We start from the raw sequence: 23,938 nt of genomic DNA, 5'->3' as shown, positions 1-23,938 counted from the left end.
ACAGCTTCCTGCCTGGAATTGGGTCATGGTGGTGTGACAGTGACTGCACTGGTGTGTGTCCCTTCCAAGTGCGATTCCAGTCAGTGACGTTGATTGGGGGAATGCTCTTGTTTGGATACTGGTTGGCTGGAGCTTTCTGCTCCCTCTTTCTGACACGTATACAGATGAAGTTGCTAAATTGCAGTGTCTGGGACAAGGTGCTCTTTTGTTTCCAAAAATGATGAGTAAAGCAACAAAGTTCAAGGTTTATTTCATCACTTGGACTTTTACTCCAATGACAGAGACGGGGAGTTCAGCTTTAGAAAATTGAGATACTCAGTTTGTCATCTGTTCTTATTTCATTGCTAGTTTAATAGACTGTTGAAATAATCCTCCAAGAAGGAAGTAAATGTAGGGAGATACAGGTGCAATGATCTCCAGTGCCTAATGACACTGGCTGTTAGCATCCTTCATTTTGTGCTTGTTTTTGGGGGAGGAGAGAGAAGCTTATCTGGTAATGACACACTGGCAGGTCATTGCAGGGAATCTGGTGCCAGCAGTAACACTCTCTTCAAGGTCCTGCTTCTGTGGGAAAACTCATGGGTGGTTAACTTCAGCATCCCATTTTGAGCCTTCACAGAAGAGAGTGGTTCATGTATACTTTGTCTTGTATACTTTGTGCCCCGCTATGATCTCACATAAGGAGACATCTTCTTTTTGATTTGATTTACAAATTTGGAGTTGGGATCATTCATATTGATCTTTCTTTGGTTTCAAGCTTCTTTGTGCACCAGTGAAGGTTGGAGTTGTTTACTTATTAATTTCATCATCATACTTCTGTTGATTTAATGCCCATAGGTATTTAAGTTGTGAGAACAGTGAGAAAGACTTTGACATCTAATTTTCCCCCTTTTTGTTTTTATAATTAAACAGGCATCCTACAGTATTCACCTAAGGAGTCACTTTGTAAAGTTCATGGGTAATTTCACTGTCCATGGACAGCTGAATGCACTTTTGGGACTTTTTTGCAGTATGTTTGTGGCCTTCTCTTATTGGTTTCTATGACAATTTTATATTCGGTTAGCTTTAGAATGAAAGAACAAAAGGATTCTTCAGCATTCAAACAGGCTGCCTAGGGAAGTGGTTGAGTCACCATCCCTGGAGGTATTTAAAAGATGTGTATACATGGCACTTAGGGACATAGTTCAGTGGTGGACTTGTCAGCACCGTGTTAGCGATTGGATTCGATGATCTTAGAGGTATTTCTAAGGGTTTTAAGATCCAGCCTACTACTTCTTGAGTTTGCTTTCCTGTTTGAAGGTCTGAGCAAGGCACACCAGGACAGTTGCAGTATCCAGGTTTCAAACTTCATCTCTTTTGTCCAGTTTCCATGCCAAGTACAGGAGCACGGTGAGACCTTTGGTTCTTGAAAGGTAGATTGGTTATTTAGGGACAGACATTTGAGATTATTCTTCATTTCTTTGTCCCTATTTGTTTATAATAACAAGGTTTCCAGGAAGAAGATACTGCCTTTAGCTCAGGATTTACCAGGGCAAATTACTTCAAATGAGAAGTTTCTTGGAGGTGAATGTAGCAGGTGTTCCTGCCAGCCTGTAGCATTTGTATATATCTAATAAGGATGGGAAACACCCTAACCTTAAGGTAACCTTCTACCCTCCTACTTTGCCATCTGTCTCAAGACCTGCAAAAGATCTGACTGCTTCTCACAAGCTTTTCTACCAAGGTTGTCTCCCAGAAAGGGAAGAAGAGTTATATAACAGTGTTTTCCTCGAAAAATATGTGTTATGGTATTCAACCAAGACCCTGATTTTAGCTCCAGTAGAAGTCTAAAACTGGCACAAATTGTTTTCCAAGGTCCCTTTTTCTGTGTATAAAGAACATAAATTAACCAGTAGTTTAGTATGTGGGGTAGAATATTCCTAAATAGCAGCAAAGGACAGTGGTTCTTGGGAAGAGCCACAACCACCAATTCCACTAGTTAGTGAGCTTTCCTTCTCCACGGGGGGATACAATTTGTCAGAAATCACCAGTGGAGAGCTTGGAGGAGAGGAAATGCACTGTGATACAGAAATGGAACCAGTTTCAGACATAATACCTTCCTGTTGAACATTAATGAACTGGAGCAGTTGTATGTAGGGTTTGTGGCTTGTTACATATGCTTAGCTTGTCAAAAGTTTCTTGGGGCATTAAGAGCAGGCAGTGTCATTTGTGCAACAGGCAGAGCTCTCTGCTGGTGGATGTAACACTGACCTTACTTGAACTGATAAATAGCTGTCTTATCCATGACCTTCAATAGCTGAAATGTGTACACCATCTACAGCCTTTTTCTGGTTTGCTTCAAAAGAGACCACTGGATAAGGCATATGTTTGTATGTATGTACGTATGTATGCAGTGCTCTGTGTGATCTTTTCTGGCTTGTAACAGCACATCAGGAGAATTCCAGAGTTTAGGAGTAGCAGAGCAATCACTTTTCCATGTGCTCTTTCTTCCTCGTGAAACATGTTCATTCATAGGGATGCATAGTGTTGTGCAGCCAGCTGATCTTACAGGAAAAAATAAAACGCGACAGAATGTAATGTTGGGCTTTATCTTCTCGATGTAAAGTAAGACTTACCTCCTGTTTGCATTCTCTAGTTTAATTTGAAAGAAGACAGAGACAATATTAAAATATAATGAGGGCAATTCATTTTGTGGTTCACAGTGGCTCAGATTTAGAAGGGAAAAAGCCCACCTTAATCAGCACAGTACTTATGGGGCTCCCTGTAAGAAGGTTGTGCTTAACCTTCAGCAAACGCTTATGGGCTGCTCTGAATAGTAATGGGTTTAAGCACATGCTTAAGTGTTTTCCTGAAGGAAGACCTAAGCATCTTCTCAAGTGTTAGATTACGACTTCATTTACCTTATTCATAAATCCCAGCATCAGAGGCAAACTTTTCTTTCATCTCTTGGCAGATATCTGGGTGTATAGATTTTTCCACCTCCGTTTGCTCTGTTTTCTGTGGCTCTCTTGCTGCAATCTGATCAGCCCAGGCTGACCTTCAGGGGTGCTCCACATGTTTCGGGAGCCTGCCCGCATGGCTCCGATTGCACGATCAAAGTCCGTACCTTGCCTTTCATCTGCCGGCTCTCTGCCCTTCCCAGGGTTATTAATTTGAAGAACTCAAAGGCACAACCCCTTTCTGCTGTGCCTGTTCCCGGGGAAGTAGCAATGGGAATTGGCCGGTTGTCCAACGGCTTGGCTGTGGTCAGTTTTCCATGGTGGGAGATGGGATTGGAGCGGGTTAAATCTGTACCAGCTGGTTCTTGATTGGCTGTCAGAAATACAAGGAGGAAAAAAAAAAACAAAACAAACCAGGAGAAAAAAAAAATAGCAAACCAACCGTACCAAAAATATGGGGAGAGGGGAAAGAAGAAAAAAAGAAAAAGGGTAAAAAAAGGGTGGGGGAGAAGGAGGAAACAAGAAGAAAGACAAAATAAAGGCGGCGGAAAACGGGAAGAAACGAGGAAGAAAGAAAAGAGTAAATAGGAGTGTAAAGGGATTTTTAAAAAGTAAACACGAATAAAGGAAAAAAGAAAATGAAAATGGGGGAAGTAAAACAATAAATGGAAAAAAAAGAAAGGAGAAAAAAGGGAAAAGAAGGAGAAAAGGGGAGAAAGAAAAAAAATTTCACGGGGGAAAGGGAGAAAGAAGAAGAGAGAAAAAAGAAGAGGGAAAAAAAATAAAGGAGGAAAAAAAGGGGGGAAGGGAAAAGAAGGGAGGGGAAGCTCCGATCCGAGCACGGCGCACTCCCCAGGCCAGCAGGAGCGCCCCCGGGCCAGCAGGAGCCCCCCGGGCCGGAGCCCCCCAGGCCAGCAGGAGCCCCCCGGGCCGGAGCCCCCCAGGCCAGCAGGAGCCCCCCAGGCCAGCAGGAGCCCCCCGGGCCAGCAGGAGCCCCCGGGCTAGCAGGAGCCCCCCGGGCCAGCAGGAGCCCCCGGGCCGGAGTCCCCAGGCCCGAGCCCGGCCGGGGCGGCCCGAGGCCTCGCTCTCCTCTTGCGTAAGCGGCGGCCCCGCCGCCCTCCCGGTGGTGCCGTTGCCATGGCGAGATAGCGGGGGAGGATTCCTGGGATCCGTAAGCCGGGGGAGAGGGACAGATTACGTTTTAACCCGTCACTCCGCGGCGCCTAACGTGATGTGGCAGGGTCGCCCAGGTGTCCCGGGGGGGTGACCCGGCGGGCAGCTCCGGGCTGCTGTAGGCATCGTTTTAAATAAAATAAAGCTGGGACGGAGGGGGGGTGGCTTTCGGGGTAAGAGGATTAGACGCGTTTGCATGGGGGCCAGGATGAGAAAAATTCTGCAAGGCTTGAGGGAGGTAGGTTTGAGGAATTGGCCTCGATGCAAACGGGAGGCATCCTTCTTTATGAACATTCCTAGTGCCTGCTGAGAGCTGCCTGGCAGGTGCTGGAAGGGGATTCTTTTAATCTTCATCTGCATATTTTATTATCACACTTAGTTGTCAGCGTTTTAATCGTAAGATGTGCATATAAACACACCCTGGGAATCTCTAAGCAGCGAGTCCAAGTACCAGCCCTATGCTGATACCGAGCCTAGATCAAATCATTGACAGATGTCTTTTACATGAATGGAAGGAATGACGGGAGAAGGCATCAGTGTCTCCTTGGGTAAGTTTCCTTTCCGTTATCTTTAATCGTTATTAGTGTTTTACACCGTCTCTTCCTCAATGTCAGAATGGGAGCAGTCAACTCTGGTGGGGTCTTCTTGTGCTTTTGATCTTCTCACTACTCTTTACCTGCTAGAATTCCTAGAAGCAGGTGAGCATTTATTGAACCCTTTTGCTGTGGTCTCTTCTTTGTCGCTGCAAGGATGTCATTAGTGCAGGCAAAAACCTTATAAATTCCGCTGTTCGATTTTAAGTTTGGAAAAGATGATGTCTGGTCTAGAACTGAGTATGAAAAATACCGGTCTCCAAATTTACTGTGTTGTAAACATGTTTCTTAAGAGAGCAGCCCCTACCTGTGTTAATAATAATATTCATTGCCAGAAAACAGATGTGTGGGGAAAAAGTCTTAAGTGAATTTAACATTCTTACACAGTTTAACAGCAGTGGGGTAAGAAATGTAAGAGAGAATACTTCTGGGAAATGAGCTTGCGTTACACCCACAGAGCATATACTGTACATTAGTTATAACCCTGTTGTTTTTGTTGCCTGCAATTAATTGAGTAATTTCTTCCATGACTGAAACTGCAGGTTAAGCATGTTTGCTTTGAAAGCCATTCTTCTGAATTGAGACGGCTCTTGCACTTACCATATATTAACAAGCTCTCGCAAAGTACATTTTGTGCACTATGGTTCTGAATTCCTGAAAGGTGTCAGTGGGGGTTAATTCACTGTTACATAAACAGCCAATAACAGCTTCCGACTGTACTGGAATTGCTCTAAAATAGTTATTAGCTTCAAGGCCATTATGGAGGAAAAGGCATTTCACTTTTGCAGGTATTATTTCTATGAAAAAAACAGAAATGGACTACGAGAACTCCGAAGCCTTGAAGTGAGGATACTGCTGTATAAATAGGCAAAACTGTAGTGTAGCTACAGTGTAAAACCACTGGGTTTTACAGCTCTGACAAGGCCTTTACCTCCCAGTTGTACTTGGAAACCAACAAAATCTAAACCAAACCAGTTTTCCTGAAGCTGAGCGTTTATTGTATGAAGACTTTTGAGTAGAGCATCATTGCTTTAGTTAGCAAAGCCTGCCTGCTACCTGTGTGCACGCATGCTGATATTCTAAAAAAGTAAAAGTCAGAGCTGGCATCACAAAAAGCCAAATCTTAGAGCTGTACTGAGCTGTGGGAGCACAGGGGCAGCATGGGGAGCCAGAAGCTGGGATTTATTGCTGCAAGGTTATGCAGCAGTTCAGCTCACTCCAGGTGGTGCAGGAAGGAGCTGAGAATCAGTTTCTGAGCTCCCTGGCTGGGAGACAGGGGTGCCTGGAGGGTAGAAGATATGCCTGCAGCCATTTCTGGTGCCTTCTGGTTTTGAAACTTCCCATGGGGAATTTGCTAGATAGTTTTGTTGCTAGAGTGTTTATTTAGCAAAACAGGCCTGGTACCTGTTGAAGCAGCCTGCAAAATTGGCTCAGTGCTCTCTGGGCATGAGCAATTGTTGCTTGCTCAGAGAACTGGAAGTGTTTGGATATGAGAACTTCGCTTGCATTTAGACATCTTCTGTTGCCCCCAAATTAGCTTACACCTTGACTTTTCAGGAACTGGAAATACTGCTTCTGCTGCATATCTAGAAGTAAGAGTACAGGAAGGGGTTCTATATGTAGGGGTTCTATCTGTATTCAGCTGATTTTTGCATATGACTGTTCATACTGAGAGCTACTTTCCAAGAGATAAAGTAACTTTATGTTTTGGTTGTTTCAGCTATAGGATTTGACTCCTGTTTATTTTAAATGCTGTGTTTTTCTGCATCACCAGCAGTTATTTATTTAGGTGTCTGTGGGAAACACATGACTTGGCATTAGCCTTTCTTTTTCTCCCATCTCCCCTGACCCCAAAGTAGCTCAACCTGCAACTTGATAAGTTAATCGCAGTTACCCTGGCAAAATTATAAACAAATTAAGGTGGATGAGGCTTGGCCATAAAATTAGGCTGGGCAAATGCAACCAAGATCATTAATTGCTGCTGCTTTTTCTGCTACCTTTGACAGTGCAGGGTTTCAGTAAGTAATTCCTCCTTGAAGGAAGTGAGACATGCCATGTCATCTGTTTCACTTCTGAAGCCTTTCTGAAATTCCCTGGATTTATGACTTGTGTTAATTGATTTTGTGTAGGTAAGTCTTTCAGATATTTTCACTTCCCTGACATGGAACTAGTCCATCTCTGTATCTTTATTTTGGTATGTGTGTGCTTGTCACAGGGAATTACATGTTTGTGCACTGTTTAAGAATGGCAGATCTGTACTACAGTCAATATAGTTTTAATTGAATTAATGACATTTTAAATTAAGAAGAATTTTTGCTCGTTTGTCTGTTATGGACCATGATTTGATTACAACCCCCAGCAGTGCTGATGGCCCTGGAAATGATTAATGACAGGACACAGCACATGCCAGAGGATCAGCTGTTAATGTTGCTTCATCCACTCCTGCTTATGTTGTGAAAAGACATTTAGGAGGTGCCTATAGCTCAACCATGGAATTTATTTAGAGGGAGATTTCAGAAGAACACCAAGCATAAATCTTCCCATATTTGCAAGTTTTTTTGTGATATTAAATCTGATGGTGCATGTTTTTGTAGTATATTTTACTAAAAGTGATCCTGAACATTTGCAAGTTGTCTTTCATCCAGAAAGTGGGTAGTACAGCAAGATTGAGAAGCAGGGATAAGGCTTTTGAATCTTAATGAAGCTAGCTCAGCCAGAGGGGAAGTGTCAGGTAGGAGGCAGAGCTGTCTTTAAAGAGCCACATGGGTTTCTTTTTAGTGTGGTCTAAGTGTCCATTTGAGACCCTCTACAGGTTTATCATACTGTTTTAGTCTTTACTTTTTTGGGTTTTGTATATTATGAAGTATATGGTTGTAAACCACTTCATAACTGAACACAGTATTCATTCTGGTTGATCATCCATGCTTTATTATATGTCTTAATCATCATTGCAAGATAAATATCAGGGCTTTATGACCTAATAATAAGTTTTATCTTTAAAGAACATTTTTAAAAAGATTTAAATGGGTTGCTACCTCACCTAGGAGTTATGAGTGTGATTGTAGGGAGCACCTGAGAGTTGAATTAGATGAATGCTGTTTTAATTGGCAGGAGATTACCAGTTTCTGTGGGAAAATGAATTAGTTAAAACCCGTCACAAAGGTCTTTTGAAAATTCTCAACTGAATTATGAAGATTGTTGATTTTTAAATTAATTGCTACAAGTTGGAAGAAGAGGCTACTTTCTAAGTACCCAAATTTTGCAATGTCTGTACAAAATTGGTTTACACTGTATTTAGGAGACACATACAGAAACCAGTCATGTTTTTGCAAAAGGGTTTTAGCAGTAGCTTTGTGTGGGCCCACTCTGAGACAATCTAATAGGGTGTGATTTTCAGAAAGCCTCTTGCTGAAAACCAGGCTGGTTTAAGAGAACTGTGGTTCAGCACTTTGACTCATCAGCTGTTTTGGAAGTCTCTGGTCTCACAGAATGTGTAAGGGCAGGAGGAATTTGTGGCCACCCTTGGATGCAATAATAATATGTGATGAGACACTGGCACAGGTTGCCCAGAGAAGCTATGGATGCCGCTGGAAGTGTTCAAGGCCAAGTTGGATGAGGCTTTGAGCAGCCTGGTCTAGTGGAAGGTGTCCCCACCCATGGCAGAGGGGTTGGAACCAGATGATCTTTAAGGTCCCTTCCAACCCAAAACATTCCATGATTCTATAACATAGCAAAAAAAGCTGCCTTTAAATTTTTGTGTGTCATTGGAAAGGGCACTGGTAAATGAGGAGATATGCCCAGGAGGGCAGGCAAGGGGTTAACCTAGAGTATCTCTATGTAAGTGGTTGGCAATAAAGTATCTAAATATCTCTGTAAGACTTCATGTGTGCAGCGACTAAGTTCCTTAGGAATATAATTATCTTTCCAATAAATTCTTGGAGCGTGGAAATCTTGTTTTATGGACTGGAACTATAAAGTACACAGGAAGGTTTTTGTTGGGCGTTGGTACCAAGCTCCACATAGCTTATGACAAGTTCCTAAACCCAGAGAGCAGACTTCCCCTCACTAAGAAATTCCCTCACCTCCATCATCATCCCACAAATTCTCTTCTGCCTTCCCATCACTGAGCTATGTGGTCAAAAACAAGAATCCCCTTCCCTTTTCCCTCTTGCTTTGAAAGAGGGAATTTTGAGCTTCTGGTAAGTGACTTGCTGCCTGCTATTTTTACTGCTCTGTGCCTGGACATTTTCCAAGGCAGTCAGTCCTCACTTTCATCTACGCCCTGGGATTCCACAGGTGCGATGGAGAAGTGAACCTTTGTGTGAGATTTGGCTGCAGGTTTGCAGTCTCTTGCCACAGGGGAATGGAAGTAATAACAAGGGAGTTCCCACAGATAGGTGGATGTTGTGGCGTTGTGCCAGGAAGTTTTGGTTTCCTAATAAAATTGAAAGGCGAATTTCTGCTTCTCCAAATCCTTGGGAACTTTATAGTCAGCCGGAGCACTGCCTGAATTTTGGTAAAGAGTCAGATGCTTACCTGACACTGGAGCATGGAGTTGTGGAAAGCATTTCAGCTTCATCTAATTTATTCCATGTTAGATATTCACCTGTGTGTGCCTGCATACTGCTGCAAGGGATGGGTGGATATATAAGGAAGAAAAAGCCCTGCATTTCAACACCCATAAATGTTGCTCTTTACAATGGCTACGATGTTGTGCAAAAAGCAAAGCATATGCCTATTGAAATTGCTTAAAAGAGGTGTCTTTTCAGAAGGAGTCTTCTGAACAGTAATAAATTTGTTCACAGATTGGAATAAGCAGTAGATATTAAGTCCACACCTAATAAGTGTGTGCCGAGCCATTCCTTATGGTTTTGTCAGATGACCTTCACTGCAGATTTGTACTGTACTCAAACATCCACAATTAAAGCTCATTGAAATTCGATTCGTAGGACAGTATTGACATTATTTTTAGAAGTGTGACTTTGTTTTCCTTTATAACTTGTATTTAATGGGAGAAAACCAACAAAAACTAAAATGTTAGAAAACTCAAAAACTTGTCATATTTCTGTAGTTTTTCAGTTTTTCTGAAATGATGTGCATTAAATGAGGGATTCTTTTTTATAAATTTTAAAGACTGTGTACTGAATTGGAATTTTCAAAGTCTGCATGGCTTCTAGTTTAATTTAATAAAAAACTTGAAAGAAAACTTTGGACAAATGGTTTTTGAGGTTTTTTGTTGTATGTTTTTGGGAAAGATGAAACTGTTAATTCCAGAAAATATTTTGTCGTGTAAAACTTGCTGAAGCTCATCCTTTCCACAAATACCTTAGATTTTGGTAGTGAATTTGTGGCAGAATTTTTTATTTTTTTTTGCAGGGGATCAGATTCCCTCTGGCAGCATCTTCTTGTCATCTCCATGGGAGCTTGAAGTTGTAGGGGAGGGTAGGTGTCAGCCACCATATACTGTAGCCAAACAATGTGTCCTTTGGTAATATTAGAACAGGAGAAATGGCCAGTACGTCATTAAAGAAAATTGAATTTAGGATTTCAAAATGCTGGAATATCTTAGTAAGAGTCCCAGTAGTGACTCTGGATTTAGGAAGTCTCCATGTGCCTTAACAGTGAGTTTCCCAACCATGATGTGTTTCAATTATTTTGCTCTGATTTGATGTATGTACATTACTTGTTTGGGGGATAAATGTGAGGATAATGTGCCATATAATGCATTTTAGTCTCCAGCTGACATTTATTGTCAATCTATTTTCTTAGAACCTAGTTTTTATAGGGGGAGTTTTAGATGAGAGCATATGGATTGATATGTTTGATCTGCTTCTTATTACGCAGGATTTGCAGTATAATACTTAAAGCTCCTTTGATAATACAGCACAGAGTTTCTTATTGGTCTGTACAAGGTATTCCCAAAATGTGTTTGCTAGTGTGGTTTAGTGCAGCCTTCAGGTTTTCCTTGGCATTATGCCTTGAGGAAGCTTTACTGTTGCATTGTTTGTTTTCAAATCTTACTTATTAAATATAAATTAGATGTGCTATAAAGTAAAAATTTGTAAATTGCCATGGCCAGCCATCTCAAATCTGAGCTAGAAATGAAATATTACAAATAAAATTTTGGTTTGCTCTAAGTCTTGTTGAACTGTATGAGACAGAAGGTATCATTTCCTGCTGTGTATCTTCAGCAATCAGCAGTGTAACAGCAGACTGATTGGTTATTTACTTTTTATTTTCTCTCCCATAGATCTTATGTCAACAGCATTCAAGCAGAGTGTAGCATGGTTATTTTTACTGTATCTTTATTGGTTGCATAGATTAAAACATGAACAGTTTTATGGAGGTTGCCTTTTTGCATTCTGACAACTTCGTATTTGTCCTTGTCTCTATTAAAACATTTAATTTCTCTCAGACAGCTTAACCTTTTTCTTCTACTTCAGATAATGACAAGGACAAATATTTGTCAACATCCTTACAACTTCATGAATTCACGGCTCTGTCAGTATCTTGGGAGTCTGGAAAAATGTGTCTGACCCTTCCTGTAGCAGAGGTGGTTGCCAGATGTGGGAATGCCCATCTCTGCTTCCATCTCTGCAGCAGTTCTGGTGGTGATGTGCAGCTGCCCGGGCATCACCACCAGCCCTGAGAGCCACCTGGGGAGCCTGTCTTACTAACACACTCTCCCAAAGCCCTGGGTTGCTGTGGGAGCATGGCAAAGAGCAAGCTGCAGGTTGGACATGTTTCACATCTTCCTTTTTCTCCTAAGGTATTGTTCCAGATCTCTGAGCTTTCATCAGGTGTAACTTAGCCATGAAGCAAGCAAATTCTACATACCTCCAAACTCGGTATAGTTGTGGAGTTCCACCATTTTCCTTTGGAGAAAATGATTAAAAATAGTGTTTGGGGGAAAGAATGAAAATCCCCTGAACAGATACAGCAACTTGTCAGAATGTGTAGGTCCTTGAGCAGAGATGTAGGTTTTGGGAATTCTGTAATGCTTGTGAAATAGAAACAGTATCTTTTAAGAGTATGGGTAAGTTAAACTTCTTGGGAGAAAAGGACTAAGTATTTTTTTCCCTTTTATATGTGTTGGGCACACTGCTCAGTAAATATGGTCCTAATCTTCACTAGCAGACTTTGATATGAACTAGTGATTTCTCCATGTCTCCTTCAGACCTATATGATTAAAAACCTATGTGTGTGATTAAAATCTTACATCAGCACTGGAATGATTTGGATTCCTTCATGCTTTCAACTATTCAAGTTCTCAGTAAAAAAAGGCCTATTTCTACCAGCATGTGATCAGAGATTTCTGTCACACTCTGCCTGGCACAGACCTAGTGATGATGGATGTGACTTGTACCTACACAGAATGTTCCTGCTGTGTCTTTTCCTGAATGTGTGCCCAAAGGGAATCTTTCCACAGTTTTTCAATGGCCTTTAGCTGAAAACTTGTTCAGGAGGGAGAAGGTATTTTAAGGAAGCTGTGGTAGGTACGAATCCTGGTAATAAGGCTCTTGTGGTATATGCAGTGCTGCCTGACAGATCTGTATTTGATTTCGCTGATGGCCTTTCAAATGCAGAGTTAGATTTGCTACATGTTGTTGCAGCTGAACAATTACAGATACCTCCTCACAGAAGGCCTCATTGCCTTTTCTGGGCAAATACTCCCTTATTTGTTCATATCCTGCTCTTTCTCTTTCTCTTTCAAAATGAGTTGAAGTGTTTAATTTAGGAAGAACACAGTCAAGTATTTTGTGCTGTGAGATGGCAGAAGGGGTGTTTGTTCCTGGTGGTGGGGCTTGCTGGCGTAGGTGTCTTCTGTGGCTTTGGAAGGAATGTTCAGCAGATACTTGATGACCTTTTGTAGGAGGAAAAAAGGTGCACAGGTGAAAATGGAGGAGGTTCTTGTGAATCTTGAGGTCTCTTGCAAGTCTGGAGCTCAGCCTACGTTCCTGTAGATAGGGAGAGAATTGTGCTGCCAAGAAATTAATGTCTGCTTTACTGGGATACTGAGGATCTTGGCGCACCACATTCAGAGCGCTTCCGTGGCTTTGCTTACGGACCTAGGTTTGAAAAAAACAAAAATGTTCCAGCTGGAAAGGAACTGATTTTTCTTTAAAAAAAAAAAAAAAAAAAAAGCCTTGGAGTGCCTTGGGTGTGTTGGGTAATTGTGTACTCAAGAAAAGCACTTACATAAGTGAAGACACTCCTGTAACCCTCGCCTGCCAGGAAGGCAGGCGCTGCAGAAAATCCACTCATCGCAGAGGAACTCCAGTAGGTGCAAAAGGGGAGGAGAACCTTTGTGCTGTATTTATTCACAAAGAGAAGTTGTCTTTGGCATGTGTGCTTGGCACCAGAGGATTCCCGGTTTTTATCCTGCGGAGCTGCTTTTTCTTGTCGGTGTTGCGGGTAGGTTTCCTTTCCTAACGCGGAAGGGGAGAGGTGGGTATTTTCCATAGTTCATCACAAGGCTTCGCCCCCGCTGCTTGAAAGAGCCAGCAAAGCACCCTGGGCAGCAGCTCTGGTGGATTCCAGTCCAGAGCTGTTTGATGAGAGAGGGGAAAGAAACGGGAGGATGTCGAGGTGGCATGCAGCAGGGCACAGTGTGCAGGATATCAGTCTGGGCTCCCTAGTTCAGTAAGGAAACCCACACAGATGAGGAGGGACTTTATACAAGGGCATTAGTGATAGGACAAGGGGTAATGACTTTAAACCGAAAGAGGGTGGATTTAGATTAGATATAAGGAAGAAATTCTTTACTGTGAGGGTGGTGAGACACTGGAACAGATTACCCAGAGAGTTATTAGATGCCCCATGGCTGGAAACAGTCAAGATCAGGTTGGATGGGGCTCGGAGCAACATGATCTCGTTAAGATGTCCCTGCTCATTGCAGGGGATTGGATTAGATGACCTTTGAAGATCCCTTCCGACCCAAACTATTTTATCATTCTGGCACATACTCAGTAAATATGGTCCTAATCCCTCACTAGCAGACTGTGATATGAACAGCAGTGATTTCCAGATCTACCTCTCATGCTTAACAGTGTGGGTTTAGGGGGGTTCTAAAACAAGGACACTTTCTGAGCAAAACTAGGCTATACTGTATTTACCAAGTAAGCACATTTTCCATTGTTGTAGTTTATAAAATGTGCAAACAGGCCTTAGTGTTTGCTTACATTGCTTACAGTACAAATGTCAAATTTAAATGCATGTTAATCTTTATTTCATATGTTTATTCCAAATGTAATTTGATTTTACTGTGAAAACATTTCAGGAGTTGAGATGTGTGACAGAACAGCAAAGATATTTAATACTTAGCTTAATTTAGAAAAATGACCTTTCGGAGAAAAAAACTGTGCTTGTCAAAAATATACTGATGAATTAATTTCTTGTGATGCCAGTGTGATAGCTGACTTTTGAGAGCAACCTTATAGATGAGTTTTATTTTTATCTTAGATCTGTCTGATTGTAGTGCCTCTTACAAATCAAGTCACTTTACTGACTTCTATGGTTATAAATACATAGCAAAATTTGGAAGCAAAAAAGAGAAACCAGAAAAAAATCCCAAATAAAAACAAAACAAAAAAAAACAACCCCAACAAAATTAAACCAAATCAGAACAATTCAAATCTGACTGACTAGTGTGGATGGATACTTCGGATTTTAAATGACACTGCAGTTGTAAGATCAGTATCCTCTTTCACCACCACCACCACCATCTCCCCACTCCCCACCCTTACAATACTATCTAGAAATACCAGCATTGTAATCAGCTTTTAGATGTCCCTAATAGAAATGTGGTAGCAATGCTGTCTTAGAAAATAGCAACTTTGTTTTCAGAGACTATGGCAATTACTTTTATTTTGTAAAAATTTGCAGGGAATTTGAAAGCAATTTTAGTACTTCTTGAACGTTTCTGACTGCTTAAATTGATTTATGTTTAGAACCTAATCTTGCTCACTTTGACAAAGCTGGCAACTTCAGTGGGTTTATTTGTGCAGATAGAGTGAGAAAGATTCAGCTTTTGATATAAATACTTTAGCTTTCTGGTTTCTGAGAACTATTTTCTTCCAGTTAATTATGCATTCTTAAAAATGTGTACATTCATAGGCATATGTAGAGGGAGAGATGGCAGCTTAGTTTGCAAAATATTGATCTTCGTTTTGCCTATCAGTGTTCTTAATTTTAGTCAGAACAATCTCCAAAATGTTAAGACAGATCATGACTTAGAAGTCACGTCACATATATTGTCACAAGTAGCATCATGAACTGTATAAGCGTAGCTATTACTGGAACATCAGTATGTTTCAAAACATCGGTTTCAAGGTTTTTGCTGGGTTGGTTCAAAGTGGTTTTTTGAGGTTCATTTGGTGAGGGACAGATGTCAAAACAGGAGGTTTGTGTTCTTATGGGCCAAGGGCAGCTGTCAGGTGGAGGGGAGAGTGTGGGAGATGACTCAGCACGGATGGGCTTGGGAATGGGTTTGTGAAAGCTAAAATACTGCAAAACAAAAAATTCCTTTCCATGCTTGAATTATATTAATTGAGATGGTTTGAAATAAAGTGGTGCCAACTTGAAACAGCTTGCAAGTTTGAAAGTCTGCATTGTTTAAAAGAAATACTGAAGGGTTGGTGATCAGGTGTACTTCTGACTAGAACCAGAGTGTTTGTATCAGCAAACAAGAGAATGTGAATTCATCAGTCTAAAAGTTTGCAATTTGGGTGAGATGCAACCATAAAAATGCATGGTAAAACCACATGGGTTTACCCTACTCATTAAATTTTACCAGTATTTTAATTTTCTTGTGTAGAAATGTCATCTTAGTTATTTGGGTTGAGTATGAAGTTTGCTGAAAATACCTTTAGCTGCAAGCTGCTGCTGAAAATCGAAACGCTCCTCTTGCTGTTTGATCACTGTGGTTGAACGAGTCGGTGAGTAGCAGTCACTGTCGTGTTTTGGTGGTTACACTGAGGTCACTCCCAGCTAGGCTTGGCTGAGCATTTTTGGTAATGTTGCAAGTACACTCCAGCTTTGCAGCGTCACACTTACTGTAGTTCTGTGGTGATCTCCTTTCGGGTGGTAGTTTCTTAGAATAGCTTTAGTTATTGTTGGAACAGTGGCAAGTTTAAAGGGTATTGCATGCATGTAATGGTATTTCATCTCAACCAAAACAAAGGATGTCAGTTTCTAAAGCAACCAGAATTATTTTTAACTCTTTCCTCAGTTCTTTAAAACAAATTAAGAGCAATTAATCAGGATCCTGTCTCAAGGTAGCTCCCACAAAGTGTTTCTGAGGGAGGATAACAAAGAGTTCGGTGGGCAGTTTTGCAAGAACCAGCTGTGGACCATGATATTTTGTTTTATGGATTTTTTAATCTTTAGGCAGTGCAATTTGTATCTGGGTGGTGTTCTGAAAGTCACATTTCATCTTCATCGAGAGTGTTATCTGTTTGCCCTTACCTAGGGTGTGTTCTTAGTAAAGAAAGTGATGAGATTCCCCAATACACAACTTCAGTATTCTAGGACAAAAGCCAAGGAGCTCATACCTCATTGTGTTTAAAAGTGTTTCTCCAACAGACTGATCAGTGAATTCATTTGCAGTGGGAAAGCTAAATCTCAAACACATCTGCCTGAAAGCAGGGAGGAAATGGGAGCTGAGACAAATTGATAACAAAGAATTGGTGAGAAGTTCAACTCCTAAGACCTACCACTTGACATAAGAAGTAAGAGTTACAAAGCTTCAGTTTGGTCTTCTATTTCACTAATGCTCAGTTTGATTTTCTCTGTATTACTTATTGTTTAATATACCCTTATTTCAAATATTCCTCACCTCTCTGTAAATTAAACTGCTGTAAACTTTTAGACTCTTCTCACTGGGAATCATCTGCAGCCTCGTATTTTTGTTGCTCTTTGAACTTTTTTTATTTCTGATATAGCAGTATTTTCTGTATTTTTCCTGAAGCAGCCTAGTATTTTATCTGTAAAGACTGACCCTTCCTACAAAGAATTAAAAAAATAAACCAGCAAAGTGTCCAGGAAGTTATGTGCTGTGTGGTTATTTTCAGAGAGTCATCAAGACCTGCAGGTCAATTCTTCAGCATCACAGACCAAAAGGTCATAAATTGAATGTTATGAGTAGTTTAAAAAGATACAGAGATTTGACCTATTTCTTTCTTTATGTATTTCAGTACCTTGGTTGTGGCTTTTTACCTTAGCATTCTTGTTGTAACACAGCATTCCAGATACAAACACTTTCCCAGTCAAAATTTAGGCTGCTAATGTTCTGGGTGGGTTGCATTGCCCCAGCTGTCCTGTAAGGAGGTGACTTGCAAGGTACCATATGACAGCCTGAAGTTCAGCTGGGAATTAAGCCAGGAAATTAAACTGTTTGCATGTTCAGAACTGGTAATATCCTGGTAATAATTTTAAAACTCTGTCAGTTTTTCCATATTTAAATCCTAATTTTTCAAGGGGTATTTAATGAATGCCACTGCGTTTGTCCCTGCTTTTATGCTAAATTTGGAGTGATACTTTCCAAATCTTTTGTTTACTGTAGCATATGAGATAATGAAATTAGAGCCACAAAAATCTTAAAGATCATCTACTAGGAGTGTGAAAATTTTATCTAGTTGATAATTGGTAATTAAGGTTGGATTCTGTTACCGAATCTTGGCTTGAGTTGTTAATGAATACTGGTTAAGTCTTCAGTTTGAATAAAGCATAATTTCTGAAAGTTCTTAAAAATAAAACTGTCTCAGTTTACTATGTTTGGAAGTAATTATTAAAATGGTTAAATGAAAATGGAAGTATTTAAACACCTAAACCATAAACATGATATGAATGGAAAGGATGTAGGGTGTGTTGTTGACTTTTGGATGTGATTGGTTGATTTATTCTTTTATTTCTTTCTCTGAAAGTATTCTATGCTTAAAATTTATTCTATAGCATGAAACTAAAAGCCAAATACTTGACAATCTGTAAGGAATTGGTTAGTCTTGTCTCGGGATTAACCCAAGATTATTTAGTTTGTATTTATGAATTGTAGCTACAGAAAATAAGAATCTGCACAGAAAGACTGCCAAAGATATGAAAGCATCAGGTCATCTGCTGTAAGAGTATTTATTTTAGTTAAATTTAGTCACTGACAAAATATTATCTAGTGTTTTGTTAAAAAAAGAAAAGAAATGGGAAATCACATGTTTAGTATTTTCCTACTTGCTGTGATTTCTCCTAAGTAGATTCCTCAAAATATGAACCTGATGTATCGTTTTCTCAGGAAAAAGGGAGCAAACGAAGCAAATTATTTCAGTGCATAATTTCTACAGTGTAGCCAATTTTTATATGCCTTGTATCGTACTTCATAATTTTCTTATTTTTTTCCTTGTACTCTATTTTATGCTGCCTTTGTTTTCCTGTGTCCTTTCCTTCTCGCATCAGTTTCCACATGGAGCAAACTATTTCTATTTTTGAGAATCATAAAGAAAGAGAGGAAAATGAGGTCTCCCTCAAGTGAGAGCCATCAGAAGCCTTTGGCCTGCTGCAGTTCACATGTGCAATAACAGATCTGTGCATTTGGTGGATGCCCATGACTCACAGCCCTAAATATCAGATTTACCAGGTGAATCTGGTGGCAGTGGATGGGAGGAACTTGGTCTTGCTAATGTGATTCTTGGCTGAGGAGGGGTTGGCAAGAGAAAAAACCTGAGAGGCTGAGGAGCACCAAGCCCAGCCTTTCTCCTGTTTCTTCCGTGCCAGAAAATCCAGTCATTCCAGAAGTTACTTGTAATGATTTGTAAAGTGAATTTGGAGAAGATAAAAGTACAGAAGACTAAGTCTTAGGAAAGCAACATCTGTTCCTTGGCAGGCCATCACTATGATTTCTTAGCTTAGTTGAAATGTTCGAGGTGTAAGCTTTAGTGAGAAATTAGCCAAGCCTTTTCCCTCAACACAACTGCAGGTGCTCAGGCCCGGGAGACTCAGTAGTTTACTAGTCACTGTGAACCTCTTCAGAGAAGAGAAATCAAAGGGCAAGCGAGGTCATGCAGTTGGCCTTGTTCTCTGTCCTCCTTCCCTTCTTTGTGCATGTGAAGTTTCCAGTGCTACTTTTCTTCCTATTAACCATGCATCATTTTTGTCTCTGCCAGGAAATATGGAAACTTCAAGCAGGAATTTATTTTAGCTGAGCTGTTGAAAAAAAAATAAAAAACCGCAGCTTCTGTAAATAGGTACAACATTTAAAGCTGAAATAAACAGGTTAGAGTTTATATAGGGGTAGGGATGACATGCCCTTTAGAATCTGAATAGTTCAGGAAAATTGTGGCTCTTTCTTAAATCATTAATTTTAGTGCTACTAAGAAAATATCCCAACAAACTCATAAAAACAAAACCAAAAAGCAGTTTCAGGACATTCTACTGGGTTTTCATTTTCATTATTTTAGTCAAGTGTCACCTTCTGATAATCTCCTCTCCCACCCACCATATTTTCCAGAAGTCATTGCTCCAACAAAACAAAAAAAAAAATCTTACTGTAAATTAGTTAATAAAGTTGGATGTAATTCTTTATGCTGTGTTGTGGCATGGGGTTGATTAATGTAAAATCTTGATGCTAAAGGCCAAAAAAAAATTTCTTTGAGGACTTGAGATCCTTGGATGCTCGCTTTGGCACATGGTTGTTGAAGTAAGCTCCCTCCAGGTTGAATTGTTCACTTCCAAATGCAGAATCAGGATGGTGTGTGTGGCAGCTTGCTGTGGCTTTCTCCCCCACGTTCCTCACCACCCCCTCATCTTCAATCAGACAGCACAAAATGGAGCGTGAATTCTAAATAAAACAAAGAAAAAACACTTGGGTGATGTTCACATTGCAGAGTGCCATCATTTCGTAGGTGTTTAAGAAGTAGCTCATTAATTATCTTCCTAAGCTTGCAAGTACAAAAAGAAAATTTCACCACTGAGACAAGAAGGGAAGAGGGCTGGGTTTTGGATTGGTGTAGATTTTACTTGTTGAAGTTTTTTTTAAAGAATTCATAGTAGTTTACTGTTCCATAGCAATAGGAACTGTATTTCTTGTGGGATGAGGTGAATGTGAATTGATCTATAAAATTTTTTCTTTATCTTTCAAAACACTTCATAGCATATTAGTAATGCACTTAACTATCTGCATACTACCATATTTGTTTTCTATTCTTTATTTATTGAACAAAACCTATGTGTAGTAACTAGGGGGTTTTTGTATAAAAGTCAATGAGCTAAATTTGCAGTGTCAATATTCCAGGTTTTTTTTTTTTTCAGGAGCTGATTTATTATCCAAGAGTATCTTGAAGATAATAAAAAAAGGAATGCCACATATTTCAGCCTCCTTTCTTTTATTTCTTGGGAGAGAATGTATTATCTTTCTTGGAGGGAAAGAGAAAGAGCATTTCAGGCTTTTTCTTCAGATTTGATGCTGATTACCATCTAGGGCAAATATTTTAAAAACTCCCAGCACTCCTCGAAGAGAGAGAAAGAAAAGGTTTTGGTTGGGACTCTGCTTTGGAGGATTGATTAAAGATTTCATTACTCTGTTCCCTTTCTGTATAAATTCAGTTGTTTTTGCTCCCTTTTACTGGATTTGTATGGTCTGAGCAATTTAGACTTCTTGCAGAGGTCAGGGATAGGGGCAGTGCTGTCCATATGGGTGAGCCAGGGTGGGCAGGGTGCCTGTGGGTGGGACGAGGAGCAGGGAGGGTGCAGCAGTGGTTGCCCTGGGGCCAGTCTCCCCTCTTGGCTCCTAGAGCCAGCTGGAGCAGGCATGGAGGAGGAGAGACAGAGCTGGCTGTGCTGGGACCAGCAGAATCCTGCTCCAATCTTCTTGGAGAAGAGAAGCAGAGAGGAGCTTGAAAATGGCTCGTGTGGTTTGTAGGGTAACCAGGTTAGTGCTTAAAGCCGAGCACAGCCTCAGCAAGCTGCTGTGTGGTTGTGACCAGAAATTATCCTTTCATAATAATGTGAACTGTCCATTCAGTACTGAACATTTCCCTGGCACGCCTGATTTCCTCACTGAAAGCCTGCTGATCGCTCCTCTCCTTCCCCAAGTCATTCCTCGGGGCGTGTCTGGGAAAATTTGGATGATGTAGGTAATCACTGCACAACTAACTTGCTCTGCTTAGGGTCTGCCTAAACCCGGGTAGGGCATGATCAGTTTCTGGAGAGATGGTTTATCCTCACTCCTGCTGTCTTTGTCAGGAATGGCACGTGGGTTGGAAAAGACCCAAGTGTTCACTGGGATACTCTAGACCTAGCTTTTGATTCAGGTTTTGAAGGAGGATGGATGCAGGTAGAGGACAACAGTAAAATGAGTCATTGAAATGAGGTATTTGCTTAATATGTATATTTATTGCCACCAATTTATAATTTGTCCAGAGAAAAGAACATGAACTCCCTAGGGCTGTTTGGTTTGTAAGCCTCTTAAAGTGGCTAAGCCCCTGTTCATGGCTGCAGCACACTGTTAACATGAAAAATGTCATATTTTTGTGCCTTTGCTGAAGTTTTGTGTTTCAGGTACGCCTAGTTCTACATCAGCTTGTATTTGACTAGCTTTTCAAAGGTGTTTTTCATTTTATGAATCCTGTTTCTGATGATGTTTTTTCACTTAAAAGCTGCAGCTAGTAACATTTCATTTGGCATGTAAGAGTCAGGGAGAAAATACAAAATTACTATGGAAAAATAAGCTTACAAAGTCTGTAGAGCAAGGTCTAGTATAGCAAGTGAATTGTGGATTTTTAGAATTTTTTTTGTTTGTTTTTTAGCACTAAGACTCCCTGATGCCATTATGACTGTTCATATGTTAGACTGACATTAGGACTTATTAAGTTCTTGGAAAAACAAGTAAGCTAAAAATGAGATACATTAGTCAAGTTAATGAAAAACTTTGACTTTGCATTTAATGTTTAGTCTAATGCTAAGAGAGTGATTTTTTAATTTGGAGGTGTGATTTTGCAGCCCTGATGGAAGGGGATTTACCAAATAGCATGAAAAGGCAGCTGCCCTTCAGTGTGGAAAAGCCCCAAGCTGTGTGTTAGAGTGGTCCAGTTATTGTGGTATTACATGAGGATGCTCCAGCACAGGCAGGAGCTGGTGAGGAAGGAGTGGGCAGGGTGGCTGGAGGTGGTGACCCAGAGGCAATTTGTACTTTGGGCTGTACATGGTGAAGGGCTGACAGTGTTTTTGGGCAGGCTGGATTTTAAAGACAGGTTGGAAATAAGGGCAAGGCTTTAAAGAAGACCCCAGCAGAAAAATCCCTTGTGTGTAAATTTACTGAGAGGCTGATATTTACACATTTTGCAGTCAATACCTGCTCCTTAGCAGACAAACATTGCCTGCTGTTTTACAGTTAATAGAAATGTGCCACTGTCGATTTGCGTTCGCTTGAGTGATCCAGGAAAAGAGCAGGAATAGTGAAGTGACAGTGTTGCTGATTTGATGGAAGTTATCAAGGGAGGTGAAGATGAAGATGCAAATGAAATTGCAAAGTATTTCAAAATGACATTAGGTTGCTGTGCAACCAAATTGCAAAAATGACAAATGAAATTCAGTGCAGATAAATGTGATGTCCACAGGAAAATTATTCAAACTTTCAATTTAAATTCAGTTGCTTGTTAATACTTGGGCATGAGATCTGGGGGTCATGTATTTGTGTGGCAAAGTCAACTGTACACACACTAGCTGTCAAAAAGCAAATAAAGCATTAGGAATATTTATGGCAGTAATAGAGAAAAACATCTCTGTCATGGTAGCATCTGTGGTGTGCCTTCATCTCTTAACAGTGGGATCGATTCTGATGTCTTCCTTCTAATTGTCTTTCCCTTCTTCACTACCACCTCCAAAGAGGATAAAATAGCACTGCAAAGCTGCAGAGGTCATAAGTCTATTGAATCGCTTTTGTGTAAGGAATGACTTAAGAAGATGAGGCCATTTGAAGTTTGAAGAAAGGTGTGAAAAGCTTACATGGATTCAGTATGAAAAGCTCCCAATGATTCAAATGATACTTGGAGAAACTAATGTAGGAATAATCTGTGGGACCCATGAAGTTCAAGAACAGCTCCTGGGGTTCACTTCAGAGCTGCCTGGTTTCAGAATCTTCAACTTACTCTTCTGCTTATGCTGTCAGATGCTGTTCAAGGCAAGATGTTGGGCTGGACTTCTGGCTTGACTTGTGGGCTTTTGATTTGTTTTGGTTTTTTGTTAGTCATCAAAAACTTCCTTTTTCCTTAGCCAGCAGTGGTCTTTATTGTCCATCTTAATATCAGGTAATTATAAGAACTTCAGTAGCCAAATTCCTACTAAAGATCTCATATTTTAAACTGTTTCTTTAGACACTTTAGAATCTCAGTTTACTGAGATTGTTTTTAGGGTATATGCTAAGCTTAAGAAAATTAATCTCTGATTAAACAGGGTTGTTGGTGCTGAATGCATCTAGTTACCTGATCCTTGTAAACTTGATAGTGTTTGAGGAAGTCCAGAAATAGAAGAAGAAATTGCAGAGAAGTTTGACCCCTCAGAGAACTTGAAGAAAGCCTCTACACAGTTATCTCAGGTGACGAAACACCAACGCTTGGTGTTGTTCTACCTGTTGAACCAGTTTTGTGCCTTTCTGTGTTGGGCAAGCCCTCCCTCACCAGCCGTGCAGCTGAGAACAAGTGCTTTTGGAAAGATGCATGGAAACTTTTTCCCCTGTTTGGCTGGGGAGTGGCTGGCTCCAATGTTTGTTGCTTTGGTTTAGGATCTGTATTTGAGAAAATACAGAATTTAATGAAATCTTTTGGGCTCCACACATTATTTTGACATGTTTCCAGTGAGTGGAAAAGCTGTCAGCTTGGTTTGTTGCCTTTTGGGGTTTTTTTAAATTGTTTCAGTTATTTCACTGGCATTTATTGAATTTCTGTGTCAGACTCTAAATAAATAAATAAATGCCATTGAAAACCACACCTTTTTCAATTTGGGGGCAACAGATCATAGGCCAGTAAACCTGCCAAGGGAAGGGAACGTGTCTCAGTGTAGAAGGTATGAAAGTGGTCCTAGCTGCAGCTTGGAGAAGGTGGTGAACTGGAGCAACTCATGGCTTTCATATTTTATCTTCTAACACTGATACTGTGTTAGGTATTAAAAAAAACACCCAGAAAGCCAAAACCAAGCCTCGGAACAGTGAATACCCTAGAGGCTGTTAAGTAATTATTATGCAGATTTTAGTGA

The 23,938-nt window shown here is 40.5% G+C and overlaps 1 protein-coding gene across 7 annotated transcripts in view; it reads left to right on the top strand.

Annotated features, from left to right (window-relative positions):
• The window catches only part of HIVEP1 (HIVEP zinc finger 1), a 128,330-nt gene that overhangs the window by 37,017 nt on the left and 67,375 nt on the right, over nt 1-23,938 (top strand). Inside the window, exons 1-2 of one of the 7 annotated variants that reach the window (XM_014878646.2) lie at nt 3,987-4,350; nt 4,492-4,660. The exons of 5 other annotated variants lie outside the window; for them this stretch is intronic. In XM_014878646.2, coding sequence (XP_014734132.2) covers nt 4,621-4,660 — 40 coding nt within the window. In that variant the 5' untranslated portion in view covers nt 3,987-4,350; nt 4,492-4,620. Of the gene's footprint in view, nt 1-3,986; nt 4,661-23,938 lie in introns of those variants that run through there. One more of the 7 variants, XM_014878638.2, reaches the window with a different exon arrangement.

This window comes from Sturnus vulgaris, chromosome 1 (genome assembly GCF_052056855.1).
Source record: "Sturnus vulgaris isolate bStuVul1 chromosome 1, bStuVul1.hap1, whole genome shotgun sequence".
Lineage (NCBI taxonomy): Eukaryota > Metazoa > Chordata > Aves > Passeriformes > Sturnidae > Sturnus > Sturnus vulgaris.
This window is presented reverse-complemented; position numbering and strand designations above follow the sequence as displayed.